The sequence below is a fragment of the Seriola dumerili genome, unplaced genomic scaffold (genome assembly GCF_002260705.1).
Source record: "Seriola dumerili isolate Sdu_G_001 unplaced genomic scaffold, Sdu_1.0 BDQW01001731.1, whole genome shotgun sequence".
Classification (NCBI taxonomy): Eukaryota; Metazoa; Chordata; class Actinopteri; order Carangiformes; family Carangidae; genus Seriola; species Seriola dumerili.
Genome location: NW_019175986.1, coordinates 176,012 through 195,255, shown reverse-complemented (window position 1 = coordinate 195,255; position 19,244 = coordinate 176,012). Strand labels below are relative to the sequence as shown.

At 45.0% G+C, this 19,244-nt stretch overlaps 1 protein-coding gene across 1 annotated transcript in view; it reads left to right on the top strand.

Moving 5' to 3' along the window:
* Positions 1–18,692, top strand: part of npas1 (neuronal PAS domain protein 1) — a 28,023-nt gene extending 9,331 nt beyond the window's left edge. Inside the window, exons 3-11 of the mRNA XM_022768614.1 lie at positions 4,851–4,918; positions 6,991–7,080; positions 13,892–14,066; positions 14,232–14,344; positions 14,828–15,024; positions 15,182–15,288; positions 15,563–15,710; positions 17,278–17,394; positions 17,490–18,692. Coding sequence (XP_022624335.1) covers positions 4,851–4,918; positions 6,991–7,080; positions 13,892–14,066; positions 14,232–14,344; positions 14,828–15,024; positions 15,182–15,288; positions 15,563–15,710; positions 17,278–17,394; positions 17,490–18,588 — 2,114 coding nt within the window. The 3' untranslated portion in view covers positions 18,589–18,692. The remainder of the gene's footprint in view (positions 1–4,850; positions 4,919–6,990; positions 7,081–13,891; positions 14,067–14,231; positions 14,345–14,827; positions 15,025–15,181; positions 15,289–15,562; positions 15,711–17,277; positions 17,395–17,489) is intronic.
* Positions 18,693–19,244: the final 552 nt, after the last annotated feature.

Genomic DNA, 19,244 nt, shown 5'->3' with positions numbered 1-19,244 from the left:
CAGACAGGTTGTAAACAAGCCAACAGACTATCTAATCCACTTTGTGTGGAGGTAAAAACCAAAAGCGAGCAAAGTTTAGATTTTAGTCCAACTTCTGCACCAGTCCAGACCGTATTTGGACTGTGTGACAGTGTGCATGAACTAACTTTGAAACAACACACAGCTGCACAAGGAGCATTTAGTAGCAGCGTGTCAAGTTACTTTTGAACCCCTAAACTTAATGCACTTTGTGTTGAAAGGGCTTGAGTTGGCAGTTGTGTTGTGAGTTGGCACTTTAATGGAGTATACAGTATTTTATTTAAAATGAAATATGCTGAAAAACAGAGCCTGAAGAACAAAAGTAACTGTCCAAATACTTGCTGTCAGGACTGTATTTCTTAGTTCTTCCAGTTTCTAATGAATGAAGGTACTCAGTGCATTTACTGTAAATCTTAGGCTCAATATGTCCTGCTGTTCTTGCTCAAACAAGCTGCAAGAGGCCAAAATGCACTTTCTGAGTTTCTGACCACTAGTAGCGCTATGGAGAGATGTTTTTTGCAGTATGTATGTGTGCAAAACATTTACACAGGATATTACACAGGTGATGCCATAACACATTCCTGCTGCCGTTTTCACATTGCTACACTGATCAACAGTTGGTGGTGTTATGAATGGAGCTTTGGCAATATGTCTGCAAAGGCAGCGAAGTAGAAAGCTGCAAGTTGGCAAACACGGATGTAAACAAACTTATTCATAAAATTGGCTTTGCATTTTTTTTTCATGAGGGAAGGGCAAAGGGTCAGGTTTGAAGAGTGATGAACTGTTTGGGTTACGATTTTATAATTTTCTTCTTTTCTTATCCAAATAAGCCAGGCTGACCTGGGTGTTGGTTTAAAACCTATACGATTGCCTAACTGCTTGTGTTGAACTTATTTTTAGTGATAACGGAGCAATTACCTTGTTGTCTACAGTGACACTTTTACCCACTGGAATGATGACCAAAACGTTATCAACATTTTGCGTTTCAACTCAAAAAAACTTTTAAATAATCTGCACATTGTTGTGTCGATGTTGCTGTATTCCCAAGACTCTGCAGTGAACTTAGTCAGGACAATGTTATTATTTTTAACAGCAATGACAGTTAAACCCAAAGAACAAAGTTGTATAGACCAAAATGATCCTTTAAATGTTAAATTATCCTTTTCTTTTCACCCACTAAATAAATTTATAATTAAACCAAGATTTTACAGGAGTGAAAGAAAATAAGGACAGAACAGAATCATGCAAGGCCCTCACTCTCTCATGCACTTACGCACACATAGAAGTAGGGGTTCACAGCACTACTACAGAAGGATCTTTGTTCTCAGGGTGAGATACCAACACCGCTGTGAGACTCTCTCTCTTCAGATGTGCACACGTTCGTGCATGCGTCCACACACACAAACATGCACACACACCAGGTCCAGTGTTTTGGTTTCCTGGCCGCCCTATTGTACCCTGGCAGTCTTTAATAAATGGTCCTCTGTGTATTTTTGTGTGTGTGTGTGTGTGTGTGTGTGTGTGTGTGTGTGTGTGTGTGTGTGTGTGTGTGTGTGTGTGTGTGTCTGTCTGTGTGCATAGACTCATCCATCAGCCCTCCTGGCCTCATGTCACATCCAGCGTTTCCTTCGCCCCGCTGACACTACTCAGCACTACTGATCACCCACCATCACCTTCACTCCTCCAGGGATCTGTGGCATGAAACTCAGAACACACACACACACACACACACACACACACACACACACACACACATGCTATTGCTTTTAGTTCTTGCAGCAATCACAAACTAACATCACTATGTGTGCGTATGTGTGTATCCTTTCATTCATTCTCATATGGTCATGATGGGGGTTGCTTCCTCCAGACTCCTCAGTGATGCAGCTCCATCGCAGCCCCACAAGGGAGCCTGACAGGCAGGCAGAGAGCGAGATGGGCTCCCCATCCCCCTCCAGGCAGCGACTGGCTAGGCTGAAGGGTCCCAGCACCAGACCCCCTTTCATAGCCCTGAATGGACTTGCCTTATTTATATTCACACTCTGTCACACAGGGGGACCCCAATCTCACAATGCCACTGTGGCTTTGTCCGGCAACTCTGTATGTGTGTGTGTGTGTGTGTGTGTGTGTGTGTGTGTGTGTGTGTGTGTGTGTGTGCGTGTGCGTGCGTGCGTGCGTGCGTGCGTGCGTGTGCGCGGGTATTTGTGTTGTTTAATCGGAGGGCATGTTGCCGCTGTGTAGTCGGTACATGAGAATTCATTGCTGTGTGTATTCCTAAAGTGTGTGTGTGTGTGTGTGTGTGTGTGTGTGTGTCTGTTGCTCTAATGGAATGCCTCCCTCTTCTATTCACCGAACCCACATCACAAGCAGGCAGCTGGGCGATGTGTGTGTGTGTGTGTGTGTGTGTGTGTGTGTGTGTGTGTGTGTGTTCCAACCCTCCCTCTGTGTTCAGTTGTAACCCAGAGCAGCGCTTTCATTTTCCTGTCATAACGTGTATTGATTTCCCTCAGCCTTGCAGCGACACACACACACACACACACACACACACACACACACACACACACACACACATACACACACACACAGATATCCGATAATCCTTAAAGTCATGCATGCAGACTCACACACATGCACACATTCATGTGCTCTTGTACAACCACACACACAAACAGAGTTTGTCTCTGCCGGATAGGGAACATTGTGTTCAAAAGCAGCGTTATAGGAGTGAGATTAGTGATCACATATGGTCCGCACTTTTGCAGTCACACACTTGCAGGTGCACACACACCATCACATACTGTTTTTGACATAAAACAGTAAATACAGCTGATTGCTAAATTAATCTTCCACATCACTGCAGCCCCTCATGCCTGCGTTTGCTTTGGGGAAAACGATCACTCTCGCCTTCCTTAGTGTTTTCTCATTTTCCCTGCCGTACCCTCTCTGCTCCTCTCGTACCTATCTTCACCCCCCACCCCCCACCCCCACTCCTTACCTAACCACCTCCAACTCTATTTGGATTGTAATTGCCTTGGTAAACAGCTCCACTTTGGCACTGAAGCAGCTCTGATAGCCTGTGTTTGGGATGCATTAAGAGTGGCGATGCAGACACTATGAGTGTCTGCATCGCCGTGTGTGTGTGTGTGTGTGTGTGTGTGTGTGTTTGTGGGTTTGTTTGCGTGTCTGGTGGTGATTGAGCGGTGTGCGTCACATAGCACCCCTCCCTATGCTCAGTTGTTTTAGACACACAACCGTTTGGGTCGATTCTTCTGTTTGTCAGACGTGATTGGTTCAAGTTTCAAGTTTAGATCTAGTGACGTCACATAGATGCTGCATTATTACAAAACCTCACTAAGGAATGAGTCACAGTTACAGATCATTTTTTACAATTATCAATATCACGTAGCTGTTTCGACCTATTCTGAAAGTGGAAGGATGACCTAGAGGTTATTAATATCACTTTCCTGGTCCCTACAACTCACTGTCACTGTCTACAGAGTTTCAATATGCAGTTTATTTGGAGGTTGTTTTTTTTTTTTACCTCTCGTAGTTATTTCCTTATCCAGAAAAAGGAGCTGAAGTGTCAGATGGAACAAACCCCACATTTTACCTGATTGATACATGATTTTTTCTTTCACTTTCCACTCTAAATGGAAGGATACAAGTTTTTCTTGTGGCATTTTATGCTTCTGTTACTGAGCTGACAATTGATGGATGAGAGACAATGATGTTTTATCTAACTGTGAGAGAAATTAGTGGTTTCTACAGATTGTGCTACTTTTACAGACACTATCTGAAATCTGTTCTTGAAATGCCTAGACAAAATGTGTCTGAAACGGTCCTTTCACTGAGGTTATATTGGACCATTACTCTCAAAGCTTTCCAACATGGAAGTTTGTCAGCATTACTGGCTTTCATCATGGAAGACATCTGGGCGTGTCTCAATAGGAAAAACACAGGTGTAAATAATAAAATTAATGATGGCTGGATTCCATTTGCTGCTTCAGTTTCGGGCTCCTGGTATTGTACATGCTGGCTCACTGTCACACTGTCATGTCTGGGACACCTGACTAGAACAGAACCAGTGTTCATGTTATTAGTAACGTCAATGGCCCCTGTTCAGACCTGGCATTAACATCCGTCTCGGGTGATCCCATCACAAGTAGACAGCTGTAAGTTCAGGTGTGAACGTACCCAAGACAGATTGAGGACGCATTTGAGATGCAATCACTCAGGCCACATTCAGCAGTGGTCTGGACCACATGTGTCCACATTCTTTTAGCAGTGTGAACACAAATGTGACCGCCTACTCAACTGACTTCCCCTGCCACAGTCTAATTAGTCCCGCCACAGTTTCATCATGAACCGAAAATATTTTGCTATTTCAAATGACTAAAACCTTATTTCATTGCAGAGCTGTGCGCCGTGCATTGATTCAGCCAGCCCCTCCTTGCCCCTTTCTCTGCCTCTCTCTGCCTCTCTCTCTATCCCTCTCTCCCACACACACACAAACACATTGACAACAGACCGGTCTGTCATATCTGACTGGCTTAAAACAACAACACATACGTGTTTATTTGCATATAGAACGGGGAAGTGAGATCCGATCACAAGTGGTCACTTGAGACGCATTCTAATGCCAGGTGTGAACTGAACTGACGCACATAGAGCTGACCACTTGTGATCAGATCACCTGAGACGCAGGTTAATGGTGTGAACACGGCCAAAATGTCTCCTGTGAAAAAGGACCAAATCAGCTTCATAGTCAAAATATCAACATTTTACGTTGATGTCGTTCAGTATCTGATGTGTGTTTGTCTTCTTTCTCTCTGCAGTAAGACGATCATCTCATTCTCTGGCTACTGACATGTTTGAGCAGCACCTAGGGGCGCACCTACTGCAGGTAATGACCACAGCATCCACACCCCGATTATTCCTCCTTATTGATTATAATGATGTTGTGTGACTGCATGTGTGCATATGATGTATTTGACATGAATTTCCCTTCACAGGTTGTCCAGTCGGGTTTTATATGGTTTATTTATATAGTTTAAAATCTATATGTGGTTTTCATGGTCAGCTGGGCTTTACAGTTTATGTATGGAAACTTTTGTTTGTCAGAATGGATCACAAAGTCAGTTCAGTCAAGTATTTTCCTTGACACACAAGCACATTTGTCTCGTAAGTGATTGCATTGTGCTACAGTTTGTCGGTGCTGTGCGATCACAGATTGTATCAGCTCAAGCCTTCCCTCCCTCCGACGATATGAGACTTACATTTCCAAGCAAACTCCTAACACATTGCACACACATAGACAGACAGACACACACACACACACACAAACGCACACGTCTCATAAACCTCAGATGCTCGGACGATATCGTTGGCTGCCAAAGAATGCCTCCCTTTTGCACTGACAGATGAATGGAGCCTGAGGGGGATTCTGGGGCAGGAGGGCTGCAGGGATGACGAAATGCAGGATGTAGAGACAAAGACTCAGAGGAAGTGTGATGAAGGTAAAACCACAGATTGTACTTTAGACTAGGAGGAGGCTGAGGGAGGAAAAATAGTTAGGAGAGCAACCAGAGGAGAGAGGGATAAAGAAAAACTTGGAGGGATTAAGTAGGAAACAGGTAGGAGTGGGAACTGGTAGAAGGAGGGAAAAAAAAGGATGAGGGAGCAGAAGCTGAAAATTTCGAAGTGAGAGGGTTGTGGTAAAACAAAGAATCGTTACATATGTCTGCTCTCCTCCGGCATTTTAAAGTGGAAGGGAGGCTCAGGGAACGGCGCTGATAGAAATCAAATTAACGCTCCAGAAAAACTGTATGATTCTTCCCTCCCAGTCGTCCTCCCGCCGTAATAGCCTGATAATTGCACTTTAGTTCTCCGACATTCAGGCGGCTGGTTTCTCCTCGCCACGACACACGACACCCCACACCCAGGCCACACATTTGCATACTGGATGTGTCAGTTGCATAAATTACCACTGCCACTTTAAGCGCTGGGCCGCCAAAATAGCAATCATTCTTCTAGAGCAAAGTGGCCCTGGTCTCAGTGTGTATGTGTGTGTGTGTATGTTTGTGTGTGAGGCTGAGGCTGTGTCGGCTCACTCCTGAATGCTTGTTATGACGATTAATATTATTCTCTGAAGCAGTCCTCCCTAATGGGCTGGCTGTATACCTTTCTCTTCTCATTAGAATCACTGCAGAATGTAATGACTCTGGTCATGTCTGTGTTTATGTCTGTACGAGTGTCCGGGTGTGTGTTTCTGTGTGTGTGTGTGTGTGTGTGTGTGATTTTCCGTGTGTGTGGGGCCGGAGATACAGGGCAAAGCTTTGGCTCAAGTTTATTACAGCTGATTGAAACAGCTCTGGTCTATAAGCTCAGTTTCTCATGGATCCTTGCTCCATTTGTTCATGTATGCTTGTGTATGTGTTTGTCTTAATGTCTGACTCCGTGTGTGTGTGTGTGTGTGTGTGTGTGCGCGTGTGCGTGTGTGTGTGTGTGTGCGCGTGTGCGCGTGTGTGTGTGTGTGCGCGTGTGCACACGTGGCATTTTTGTCTCTGCTGCTTTCTCTGTGTTTAGTAATGCAGCTCTTGTTGACAGCTGTTGTGTGTAGCTGCAGCTTGCATCTATGGGAGTTGCTTCATGTCTGTTCACATTTATGCATGCGTGTGTGTGAGCGCGTGTGTGAGTGTGTGAGTGTGTGTTTGTGTGTGTGTGTGAGTGTGTGTGTATGTGTGAGTGAGGGCGCTTGTGAATTGAGAGAAGAGAGGAGAGGAGGCCGAGGGGTGACAGGTTGTTTGTTCTCTAGCTCATTTTAATTTGTTCGATACACACTAATTGCTCTAATTTGTCTGTCTTGTTTCTGTTTGCCTTTATGTGTATGCGTGTGGGGGTGTGTGTGTTTATCCGTGGGTGTGGTGTGTGTGTGTGTCTGTGTGTGTCTGTGTGTGTGTGTTTTTATGTGCACAGTCTCTGGATGGTTTTGTGTTTGTGGTCAGCCAGGAGGGACGGTTCCTCTACATCTCAGAGACAGTTTCTATCTACCTGGGACTCTCACAGGTAAGACAGCCTCATCACACGCACACACACACACACACACACACACACACACACACACACACACACACACACACACTAGAATAAGCCTTTGTATACAAGTGCATTTGCACACATGTGCCTATCTTCTGCTTACGCTTTCATATCCCCTCCCATGAGTGTGTGTGTGTTTGTGTGTGTGTGAATATCTTTGACTGCACTCTTCGCGCTCATCTCTGGAGTGCAACTCTCACGGGGGCAATGCTACTCTGTCTCTCTCTCTCTCTCTCTTTCCCTACCTCACTCTGCCGCCCTCTCTCCCTCTCCAGGTGCTCACCTCTGTTGATTGCCTCTGGCCTCTTGTACTGTGAATGTTAAGTCCTGCCATTTTGCCCAGATGCATAAATAATAACAGTAATTACTGGCCCAGCAATCAAAGTGTCGCCCCAGCGCGCTGGGCCTGTCTAGGGGAACAAATCGATAGGCATCTTAAAAGCCACATTGATTGTAGGGAGGGGGAAAAACACCAAGGGGGATGGGAAGATAGATAGAGACAGCCGGAGAGAGAAAGAGAGGGGGAGGAAAAGGAGGAGAGGTGTGATAAGAAGGGGATGTTTCGAAGTAAGGAGAAGCAGTACAGCATGAGAGAGAGAGACAGAGAGAAAGAGGGAAGTTGGAGCTGCAATAACGGAACTAATTCAGTATTTTTTTTAAATGTGGAAATTTGCTGTGATTGAGGGTCTACTCTTGACAACATTAAAGGATACGTTTGGATATATCCACTCTCTGTATTAGCACAATACTAACATGCCATATGCACGTTGAAAAAGTAATTAGTCACCTTGATCATCCCCTCTCGTCTACACTGGCTATGACGCAGTCCCTTCCTGACATTACTGCGCCGTAAGAGAATGGGAACAAAAAAAAAACACGGTCCTCGTTTTGTCTAAAAAAAAAAAAAAAAAAAAAAAAATGCATTGTAATGAAGAGCAGACAAATCAGGTTGGTGTCTTCCAAAGTTAGTGACTTTAGTATGAAATAACTCTAATGTATGAATATAATATTGGCAGTGCTTTCTTGCTGAGCCATGGCAGAGGGTCACTTCCTGGCAGCCACAGTTAAGTTTGTTTCCAGGACAAGACGCAGACATTATGTGACTACAAGGACCGAGTGAACTTGAGTTGTCTAACTTAGACTCATGAAGCCTCATAATATTTTCAGCTGCATTTTTGCACAGACTAAGGACTATAATAAAGACTAATTTACACTTGACACAAGGGATTACGAGCCCGCCATAGATACCTACACAACATTTTAAGTTGCACCATGCATTTCTACCATTGATGGTACCGATGCAACACCAGATTGATATATTGTATATGCATGTATTATACAGGCCACATGGTTCCTTAATTATATACCCACAGTCACTTTGTCTCATTAGTGGAGAGGAGACTGCATGAGATCATTTTTACACTCTTTCAATCCCTATGATGTGGAGTAGAAATCACAGCAAGCAGGTTTGCAGTTGCAAAAAAAGAAAAGTTTACAATGTCTTTCTTCAGCTTCCTTAAAGAGTAATTAAACACCTGCAGCTATTTTGTCCTCTTTAGTTAAAGGTTTGAAGCCCAGTTTGACACCTTGCAGCCCTGCTGGTTGCGGTTGGTCAAAAGTGAACCTTGTACTTGGTCATGGAGTACACCTGTGCCTCACTGCAGCAAGGTACAAAGGTAAACCACTAGGAATCAGCAAAAACAAGATTGATTTTCAGGGGATGTTAAGTTGCTCTTTAATGTTACATTCACCATCACCGCTCTCCACCGGCACAGGAAACACAAGCAGCTCGTGTGGCCTCATCATATTTTTTGCAATCTCCATGTGGCATCTCTGTTTCCACCATTTGCCCTGACAGAGGTGCGGAACCGTAAATCCAGCTTAACAGTGGAGTCACATTAGAAAGAGATTAGTTCACAGCTAATGTGGAGAGGAAGAATGAATACATTGGCCATATGGGCATACATATGGGCATGTGAGTGTTGTATTACGTATGACAGGCGTGAAAAAATCCAAAACCTATCCTTTAAGCTGACATGAATTCAATTTGTATGTAAGATAAGGACAAGAGTTTCTCGAGTCTTCATTTTGCAAAGACACATATGCAAGTAATGCACACATGCACACTCACACATGGAGATAAAAAATATAGTGGCAAAAAAAAAAAGAAATGACAAATAGTCAAACAGTAAGATAGAGCTGTAGAAGCTGGAAAACGGAACAAAAAGGGAGACACAGAGAAATAAAGAGAACCAGACAGACAATTACGAGAGGGAAAGAAAATAAAGGAGAGCAATGGGAGAGAGAAAGAGAGACAGTGGTAAAGAGGAGAGAGAGAGTCTGAGTGTGTAAATAGAGTTTAAATGTGCAGTAGGAATGAAATTCGCCTTGGGATTGCCTAGGTAAACAAGACAGCCGAGGCTTTGGTGGAGATGCTAATAAAACAGAGCTGTTCTTATCAGCTGAGCAGATGGCCTAACCCATCACATCTACTCAAACAGGGGCCTAAGCCATCAGCATTCTAATGAAATTATTTATGATCGAAGATTACGTTCAAAACCTTGAACATACAACGCCACATTTACCTTCCTGAAGAGATGAGAGTGGGCGGGGATGGAGGGCTTTTATGCCAGCCAGAAAAGGGCAGATAGAGTGACTTAGAGGATATATGAGAGAGAGTTTATAGTGTGTTTATGGACACAAACGGTGAGAATGAAAAACACACAAAAAGAGAGAAAGGAAAGGTGGGATGGAGAGGACAAAAACACTTGGATATACTTTGTTGACAAGTGGAGGCAGACACAGGGGAGAGAGGAAGGACAGACAAACAAATGATGTTCTGAGTGAAAAAGTGTAACTTGTGGTTTGTTTTGGAGGGCATGTCGCCCCTGTGGACCGCCCCTGCCCTGCCGTCTCCTGTCCCCCCTGTCTGACCCCTCTGCCCTGGCTTACACCCCGGGCTGCTCCCCAGACAGGGGGGTTGCTTAGCCGGCTTAGCCCAGGTCAGACACCTTGACCAAGGGCACAGCCTGCCGCCTACTCCCCTGGCGCCTGCAGGTATCATTTTACTTCTCACCGGGTCTCCAGGCCAGAAGCATGGGGATAAACCTGGGAACGCCACATAGAAAATGAGGGGGAGAGGAAGCTAGAGAAGGATGGATGGAGCTGTGGAAGTGAAGACAAAGACTGGAAAAAATGAAGAATTGGAGGGAGGAGAGATGGAAAGGATGGAGAAGTAAGAGTAGGGGCAGGGAGGAGAAAGGAAAGGGATAAATGGGGTAAAGAGAAGGGAGGAAGGATGGTAGATTGAGGGAGGAGAGAATTGATCTGGGAATGGTTAGTATGCAGCCCCCGCTCCCCCCTCCCTCCCTCCCTCTCCCCCTCCCTCCCTCCCTCTCTCCTCTCCCATCAGTCAGTGAGGGCTGAGGGCTGAGAGTGTGTTGTGGACCACTGCCCGGATGCCTCATACATATTAAAGCCCCCTGCTATTATTTATATCATGTCTCTCCTTCCCCTGCTCACTGCCCTCCTCCTACTCCCCCATCCCCACCACACCACCATACATACATGTACGTGCATGTCTGCATACACACACACAAACGCACACACAAACGCACACACAAACTCACACACACACACAGGTTCACGCAGATGCACTGACAGACAACTGCTCACACAAACATTGACACACAGTGACGCACGGAGACAAAAACAGACAGTCTAGTCGCATACGCAGAGAAACAGAGGCATGGCGCGCACTTGCATACGCACACACACACGCACACAGTCACACACACACACACACGCACTCTCGGAGAGATTTGAATGATCTCGGTCTCTCCTCACGTCTCCCTTCGCGCCACATTCTATACCTGTTTTTATGTCTGAGCCTGACTCATCCTCTCAATCGCTCCTTCTCTTTCTCATCTTCTCATTTCTGTCTGATCTTTTTTCACTCCCTCCCTCCTGCCTGTGATGGAGTGATATTATTCGGATAGGTCTTAAGCCCGGTAAAGCCCATAAGGACCTGTTTGTCTCTCTACCTTGTTTTCCAATACCACAGGGCCAGGGGATTGTGTCTCTTTCAGATGGCTGGTCCAGTGTTCTGAGCAGAGGTAAATTTAGCCCTTGTTTAAAAATGACAAGAATTCCCTTTGCAGAAGAATTGCTATTTATGAAATACAGAAACCTTAACCCCAGACAAATAGATGGGATAGATAGACAGACAGACAGACATCTTGGTGTAATCAGTAATAAAAGATGCCCGATGCAATGTTCATCCAGAGATGAAGTTTTAGAAAGCAACCCCAGTCCATTTACTTGTCAAATATCCAGCCTCTTAAAGCCTAGACGCGAACTCTTAATTTTTAAACATTAATGAATGAGTCAGTTTTGATGTCAGAATCAAAAGGAATGCAGCAGAAAAATCCAGCACCTAATAATTACACTGCTGACGTTATATCTGCATAGTCAAGAGAAGAGCGACCAGAGAAAAAACCACTTATCCTGTATATTCAGATGTTGTTAAGCTTTCCATGTTGCCCCTTTGATACACAGGCTATTTATTTTTAAGGCCTTCAACATTATAGACCAGTACATTTAAATGACATTTTATAGAATGTAAAAAGAAATTGATATAATTTTTCTTAATTTTGACTTTTTTCTTGCAACCATCAACTTCAATTGATGATGTTTAATAACTGCCAAAAGAACTTCATGCAAATTAATGTGGATCTGCATTATTAAATTATATCAAATGAGTGTATCAAATGCGTGATAAACAGAGAATTATCACTTGAATCTGCAGCTGCCCTCAGTTTTAAGAAGTTTTCCAGCAAGTTCCAGCGCATTGTTCAGCCCCCGTTTTAGTTCACTCTCGCCGCTCTGATGGTGTCACCTTCCAAAAAAAGCTCTTCCTGCTCAGCACCAAACAACAGACAGACGCAGTAGCTGGTGAACATCGTGGAACATTTAGCAGCTAAAGAGCCAGATGTTTACCTCATGAGTTGGTAGAGACCAAAAATGGAGCTAAAAGACAGTGACTGCTGGTCTGTTGGTCTCCCCCCAAGCTCAAGAGAAGTCACTAAAAATATTTTAAACAGCTTTACAGGAAGGATTTTGTTATAGAAATACTCAAAAAAATGTCTATAGCATATGTTTAGCGTATAACAAGAACATGGAAAATAATCATTTTTATTTCACTTATTTTCTTGAAACCGTTATATACGATTTTGACCATATATCTCATGTGCACTTTATGTTCAGTTCAGTTCACTTTTTGGACTGTAAACGTATATTGGGTTGTGCAGTGGCCCAACGGTTAAGATATATGTGATATGACTGCAACGTCTTCCGTCCAAGAACCTTTTTGGGATATTGTTCACCTCTCTTTCCTTGTATTTATTGTTTTTATCTCTTACTGTCACGACCAAGTAAAGGCAAAAAAAAATCCTAAATATGCATAAGTACATAGGTCAGCAGAATAGCCGTTTACAGTTGTTTTCAATGTCTGATCGTAGCACATTTTTTCAGTATGGAGGAAAATTAGTCCATATGGTGCCTATCAGATCTGGTATTCAATAATATCTTTATTACAGGTGGTAAAATGCCAACAAAAAAAAACAGGGCATACCCCAAGAGATTAAGCCCTGCATGTCTGGGACTAAGAACCTCTATCCCTTCTCTTATCCTCCCTCAAACGGTGGGGTTTCCTCCATCTTTTCCCCTCTCTGTTCACCCATCGTGCATCGCTCTCATTCCGCCGCTCCCACCTTCCCCGTTCCCCTTCTTCATCTCCTCGGCTGTGATGTCCTTGAGGGCCTGCTGAAGCTCCCATAAAGCCTGCAGTAAATGGCTCTAATCCGGTAATAAATGGCTGTGTCCTACAGACAAGGGTGTGAGGCTGCTGCAGCCACGGCTTTATCAGATGGAATGGTATTGGCACACACATGCAAGGACACACACACTCATTCACAGATGTAATAGAAGCTGCATACATGTGCGTAAGCATGCGTGCTCTCGCCTACCCCCCCCCTCCACACACACACACACACACACACATACACACACACACTCATTTATACAGCTTCAGATGGAATCACACCTGCTTCGATTGTGCTGCTTTTATGGATGCCATGCAAGAGCAGAGCCATTATTACCTTTAAATGATTAGAGATGCGACTATGATGCATTATGATGATAGGATCATATAGAGCTGTTGCACTGCTCTTTATGCCTGCTGGGATAGACTGTAACTGAATGAAGGAGCAGGGAGGGACACTGTGAATAAGAAGAAGAATAGTAATGTGACCTTTGGAGATACTTGGAGTTCACCTGTTTTTAATCAGCAAATACAATTGATTTTTATCTCCCCTGGTTTTATTTGTGTAATACTGTAGTCACTCAGTCCTCTGAGACTGGACTTAAATGTGTTCGTGTGTGTGTGTGTGTGTGTGTGTGTGTGCGTGCGTGCGTGCGTGCGTGCGTGTGTGTGTGTGTGTGTGTGTGTGTGTGCGTGCGTGCGTGCGTGCGTGCGTGTGTGTGTGTGTGTGTGTCGGAATGTCTTACAACCTCCACACTCCTTGTTGAGTTGTAACCCAGAGCAGCGCTTTCATTTTCCTGTCATAACATCTATTGATTTTTCCTCTGTGTGTGTGTGTGTGTGTGTGTGTCTGTGTGTGTGTGTGTGTGTGTGTGTGCGTGCGTGTGTGCGTGTGTGCTCATGTGTACGTATTTGTGCTCTAAGCTTCTGTTTTTGATCAGTGTATGTGTTTCTCCTCAGGTGGAGCTGACCGGCAGCAGTGTGTTCGACTACATCCACCCAGCGGACCACGTCGAGATGGCGGAGCGGCTGGGAATCAGGCCGCATCTTAGGGCCGAGGCCGGCTGCCACACGGCGCCTGAGAGCGCTTCCAGCTCCGCATCCACCTCCTCCCTGGCTGGTACCCCTGAGCCCGGTACTGATTATCCTGTCAATATATAGAGAGAAAACTGAAAGAAATATAAGAAAAAAGATCATTTTCGTTATATTCACTGAACTCAATTTGCATCATCAAAACAAAAAAGAATAAACAAAAATAAGTGAGTTTTGTTTTATCCCCCTCTTCTCTGAACCTCAACAGCTCCGTCTAGTCCTCACTCTCCTGCTGACGAGCCTCCTGATCGCGGTTTCTTCATCCGCATGAAGTCCACGCTCACCAAAAGAGGCCTGCATGTCAAGTCTTCTGGATACAAGGTACTGAATGTGTGAGAAAAGAATTTATCATGATTTGAAAACATACCTTGTATTATGCATGCTTTAGCATTCAGCTGCTTGTTCTTGGGCTGGTAAAATAACAAGCAGACCCTTGTCATTTTGTTTTGCGCTGCCCGTGTTTCATAGCACTGTCAAGGTGGTCGTTTTCACCGTGTTTTATGGCTGTGACCTTATTTCACACTGGACCGCTGCATATAACAGACAATTTACTGCACTCACTGCTGTAACACCGGTGCTGCTGCATCTTTTGCTTAGAATTTGTCTTTGTATTGTGTTTATGTGAAATGTATATTGGTGAATATTATATTTCTGAGTTCGTCTTATTGTTACTGTTATTTTCTTCATCCTGGATTGTGTAACTGTCTAACAAAGCACCAACCGATTCAAATTCCACCATACTCTTATTTTATCCTGATTCTAAATGTGCATAAGGAATACATACTGTTGTCCTCTGTTTGTCAGGTAATCCACGTGACAGGACGAATCCGCTGCCGCCCCGCACTTGTGCCGGGCTCCACGCGTTCAATGCGTCGACCGATGGGTCTGGTGGCACTGGCGCACACACTTCCGCCCTCCACGCTTAATGAAGTCCGCATGGAGAGCCACATGTTTGTCTTCCGAGTGAACATGGACCTACAGGTCACATATTGTGAGAACAGGTAAAGGTTTTGAGTATAGATAAGGTCAGAGGAATGTCTTTTTTTTTTTCACCAGCAGTTGGCAGAGCAATCTGCCAGTTGGTGCTTTTAGAAAACTCATCTGTTTCTGTTTAGTAAACAAATATGTTTGTTTCTTGTTTGTGGCTTTTCCGTACAGGATCTCAGAGTACATGGATCTGACCCCAGCAGAGGTGGTAGGTCACACCTGCTACCACTTCATCCATGTAGAGGACCTGGAAAACCTTCGGCAAAGCCATGAAGACTGTGAGTCACATCCATAGGCACATGTTATGTATGAAACTGATCCCCACTCCCCTCCTTCTACACATTGTCTGCACTTGGGGGCGAGGGGAGCCTGTTGAAATCTCATTCAGTCCTGTTGTGATAGGCGCCCTCTGCTGCTATCATCATGAACTGTCAAACTAATAACGGGCTTCTTTACTGTCTTTCTCTCCTTTCCTCTCCTCATCCTCATCCTCATCCTCATCCTCTCCTCATCCTCTCCCCTCCTCTCCACCATCCACCGCTCTCCTCCCAGTGCTGAGAAAAGGCCAGGTAGTGACGGGTTACTATCGCTGGCTCCAGAGGAGAGGAGGCTACCTGTGGATCCAGTCCACTGCCACTGTCTCCATCAACCACAAAGCCCCCCACGAACGCAACGTCATCTGGGTCAACTATGTCCTGAGGTTAGTACAACTGCAGCGGAGTCACAATCTGTTCTCCAGGAGGACTGCTGATATAAACCAAGTTTAAATATGCAGGCACCACACTGTGTGCTGAGATCCTTTTGAAGGGATAGATGATGAAATGCAGAGGGATTATTGGAAGAGTTTGATTCCCTCCAACATTTGAGAAAACTGAAGGTGATACTTTCAAAATAGTGACATCGTAAAGTAAAGCACAATACCAGGGCCTGTTGAAGTTAATAGTTATTTAAAAGTTTTATATAAATATTCATGATAGTTAAAATTTTAGTAAATATTTTGACGTAATGTAAAAGTCTTAGTCATCTTCAAATGGTATGTTTTATAGTTTAAATAAATTTGAGTTTTTTTTCCCTAAATACAGAAAGAGTCTGTGAATCCCACTTTATGTTATTGCTGACAATTCTTCCAATTATTATAACTATCATTACGTCAAATGAACGGCAAGTTCTTACATTTTTTTCAAAGTAATTCAATAATGATACAACATAAGATTTCGCAGTTGATGGGCAGTCTCATTTTTTAAATTTTTTTAAAACTCAACTTTCTGTATTGGCCAGTCAAATGTTCAATTTATTTTGTTTATTACACACAGTAAAAAAGAATTAATCAAACTTGAGAGAACTAGAGACTAGAGTGAGTAGTTTTTCAGCTGCTCTAACATTGTTCATCTGTCTGTAAACAGCAATACACCGCTACTTAGTCACTATTTAATGTGTCCTCTTGGTTTGTGCTTTAGTTTAAATTACCCTCGTTGCCTTAATGTAGTATTACCTCTGTTTAAGGCTTTATTTTATTTTCACCACGGACACAACAACTGTAGGTAACCTCAAAAAATATGCTTTTCCCTTATTTCCCTCTTGTATATACACACACACGTACTCACTCAGACACTGATGCAAATATACTCACACATTGTACACACACACGCGCGCACAAACACACAACAAAAATGTGCGCACAGCGACAGAGCAGTCAGACAAAAACAAGAGGAGTAGGCTGAATTTCAATGCTAATTGGACTGAAGCTATATAATTACAACAAATGGATGTCAGAATTTTGGGGCTGAATGGTGTTTTAGTTAATTAGTGCTGTAATTACAAGAGCTCATTAACTTCTCCAACAGCCTCCTCCTTGTCTCGGCTTAACTGTGTATAGGTGGGCTGCTGAATGGGGCATAGTGTGTGTGTGTGTTTTTTTTCTGTGTGTGTGTGTGTGTGTGTGTGTGTCTTAAAGGGTGGGGTTTGCCTATGTGTCTGTTTGCATGTGTATGTGTTGTAAGGCTGTTGTTTGGAGAACCGGGTGTGTGTTAGGTGGAGGTTAGAAGGGTGTGAGGCAGTTTGGCTATTGGAGGTTGTTATTAGGCTGATTATATGTTGTTTCCATCGCTAAGTATTCACTGAAATCAGCACTGCTCTAGTGTTTTTTTAAGGCTGTAAGTGGCTTTAAGTGGTAGATGATCATTTGTGTATACGTCCACCTTTTCTCCCTCTCTGTCTCCTTTCCCATTTTCTCATTTATCCATCTTCCCATCCATTTATCCATCCAGTCGAACAGAGTTGCCCGACACTCCCCTGGATCTACTGCAGCTACCAGAGAGCGTAAGAGCAGAGAGACTTCGGGTTAGCTCCTCTCCCACCGACAGCTCCCCCCAGGCCAGAGGTAGGATGCTACACATACATTACTACCTTCCCATGATGCCCACTGACACAATGAAACACCTGCCTATGTGTCTCCTTATCATAAAAATCTCCCTTCCCCCTCAGGCTCGCAGCCAGTGAAGGGCTCATTGGGGAAGAGTGACCATGACACTAAAGGCAGAGAGAAATTCTCTGCCGCTGCCATCCAATCAGAGGACAGGAGGAAGCGCCTGCTGAGGTCCGACCCTGAGGGAGCTCCTCCCGAAACCCGCCGCAGACTGGAGGAACTCCGTCACACCGAGGAGAGTGTATCAGCCTCCTCCGACCTGGCGAGCGAAAGTGATGGGGAGGAGGAGGAAGAAACAGAGTGGGACCAGGGGGGAGACAGTGACAGACTGAAACAAGAAGACGGTGGGGGAGGAGGTAAACAGAGTAGGGGGGGAGACACCCCGACTAGAGGGGAGAGAGGAGGGAGGGCGCACAACGGCCGGGCTGTGATCCAGCAGCTGAAGAGTGTAGTGACCCCCTCTCCCCTGTCTGGCAGCCCCAGCATCAAGACTGAACATGACTCCCTGACCACCGGGGGGCGCTGGGGGTCACACACACAAACCTCCACCTCGCACACCACCCAGCCCCAACCCTCACATGCACACACACCCTCCAGCAGTCTCAACGGCGACAGCCCCACCACCCCGATCCCCGACTCTTCCTCCAGCAGTGAAGCCCCTCCAAAAGGTTTGTTCACTCCCCCGTCCCCTGCTTTGTCCCCCGCCATGTCCGTGTCCTCCCCGCTGCCCCGCGAGGAGAGGGTTGTGTCAGGGGTGGTCAGTCGGGGCAGTGGTGGCAGCGGTGGTGGAGGTGGTGCTCCTGACTTTGAGCTGCTCCAGAGACTGGCTGCAGGCGGTGCTGCGGGGCGGGTCCTCTTCCACCCCCTTGCCCTTGGCCCACAGGGCCCGCAGAGCCTCTACGCCCCCAGCACTATCCGCTACGCTCCACCTGAGCTGCCTCCCTCCCACCACCACAGCGCAGGACACAGCGATGGCCTGCAGCTACGCTCGGACCACCACAAGGGACCCCCGCCCGCCTTCTTTCCCCACCTACAGCGGCTGGCCGGCCTGCCACCCTTCAGTGGTTTCTCCCCGTCTGACAGCCCTTTCTCCTCCGGCCTGCCCTTCTGTATGAATGGACTGAGGGGGGCTGCAGGCTCCGAGGAGGACTGAGAGTCAAAAGGGAGGGGGTGAGAGGAGAAGATAAAAATGAAGGATGGAGCGGGGTGACAGGACAGAAAGAAAGACATTGAAAAGGGCAGGACAGACAGAAGTGGCAGGACATTAAGCCTCTAAGGACGTTACTAATTGGACAATGAGTTGAATAACTGAGATCTAAAGTATGTGACAAGTCGCTGCCATAGGGAATTATTGTGTCTGCCTATTGTGGACAAGTGACAGTGATTCTCAAAGAAAATGGGACATGGAAACTTTTGACTGGTTGTCCCTCAAGACTTTCCTTCTCTACAACAATAATGAACTCTGCTCTGTGTCTTTCTCTAGATGACTGTGTTGATTTCTGTGTCTCTTCCACTCAGAGAAGCCATATTGTATATAGAGACAAAACCATAAAGACCCTCAGCTCACACCCTCCTCACTGTCACCCCAATTAACCCAATTAACCCTAAAGACAGTAGAAAGAGATGGACACATGTCTGTAGGAATGAGAGTGACTTTGGAAATAAATTTTTATTATTGCAGTATTATACAAATCATCTCTTACACTGAGATCCAGGTGAGAATTTGATTATAGGGTTTCCCGTGAAATAGATGGAGCCAGCCCTCTGGTGTTTTTGTATTGAGATTCAAAATGATGATAATAATAATAA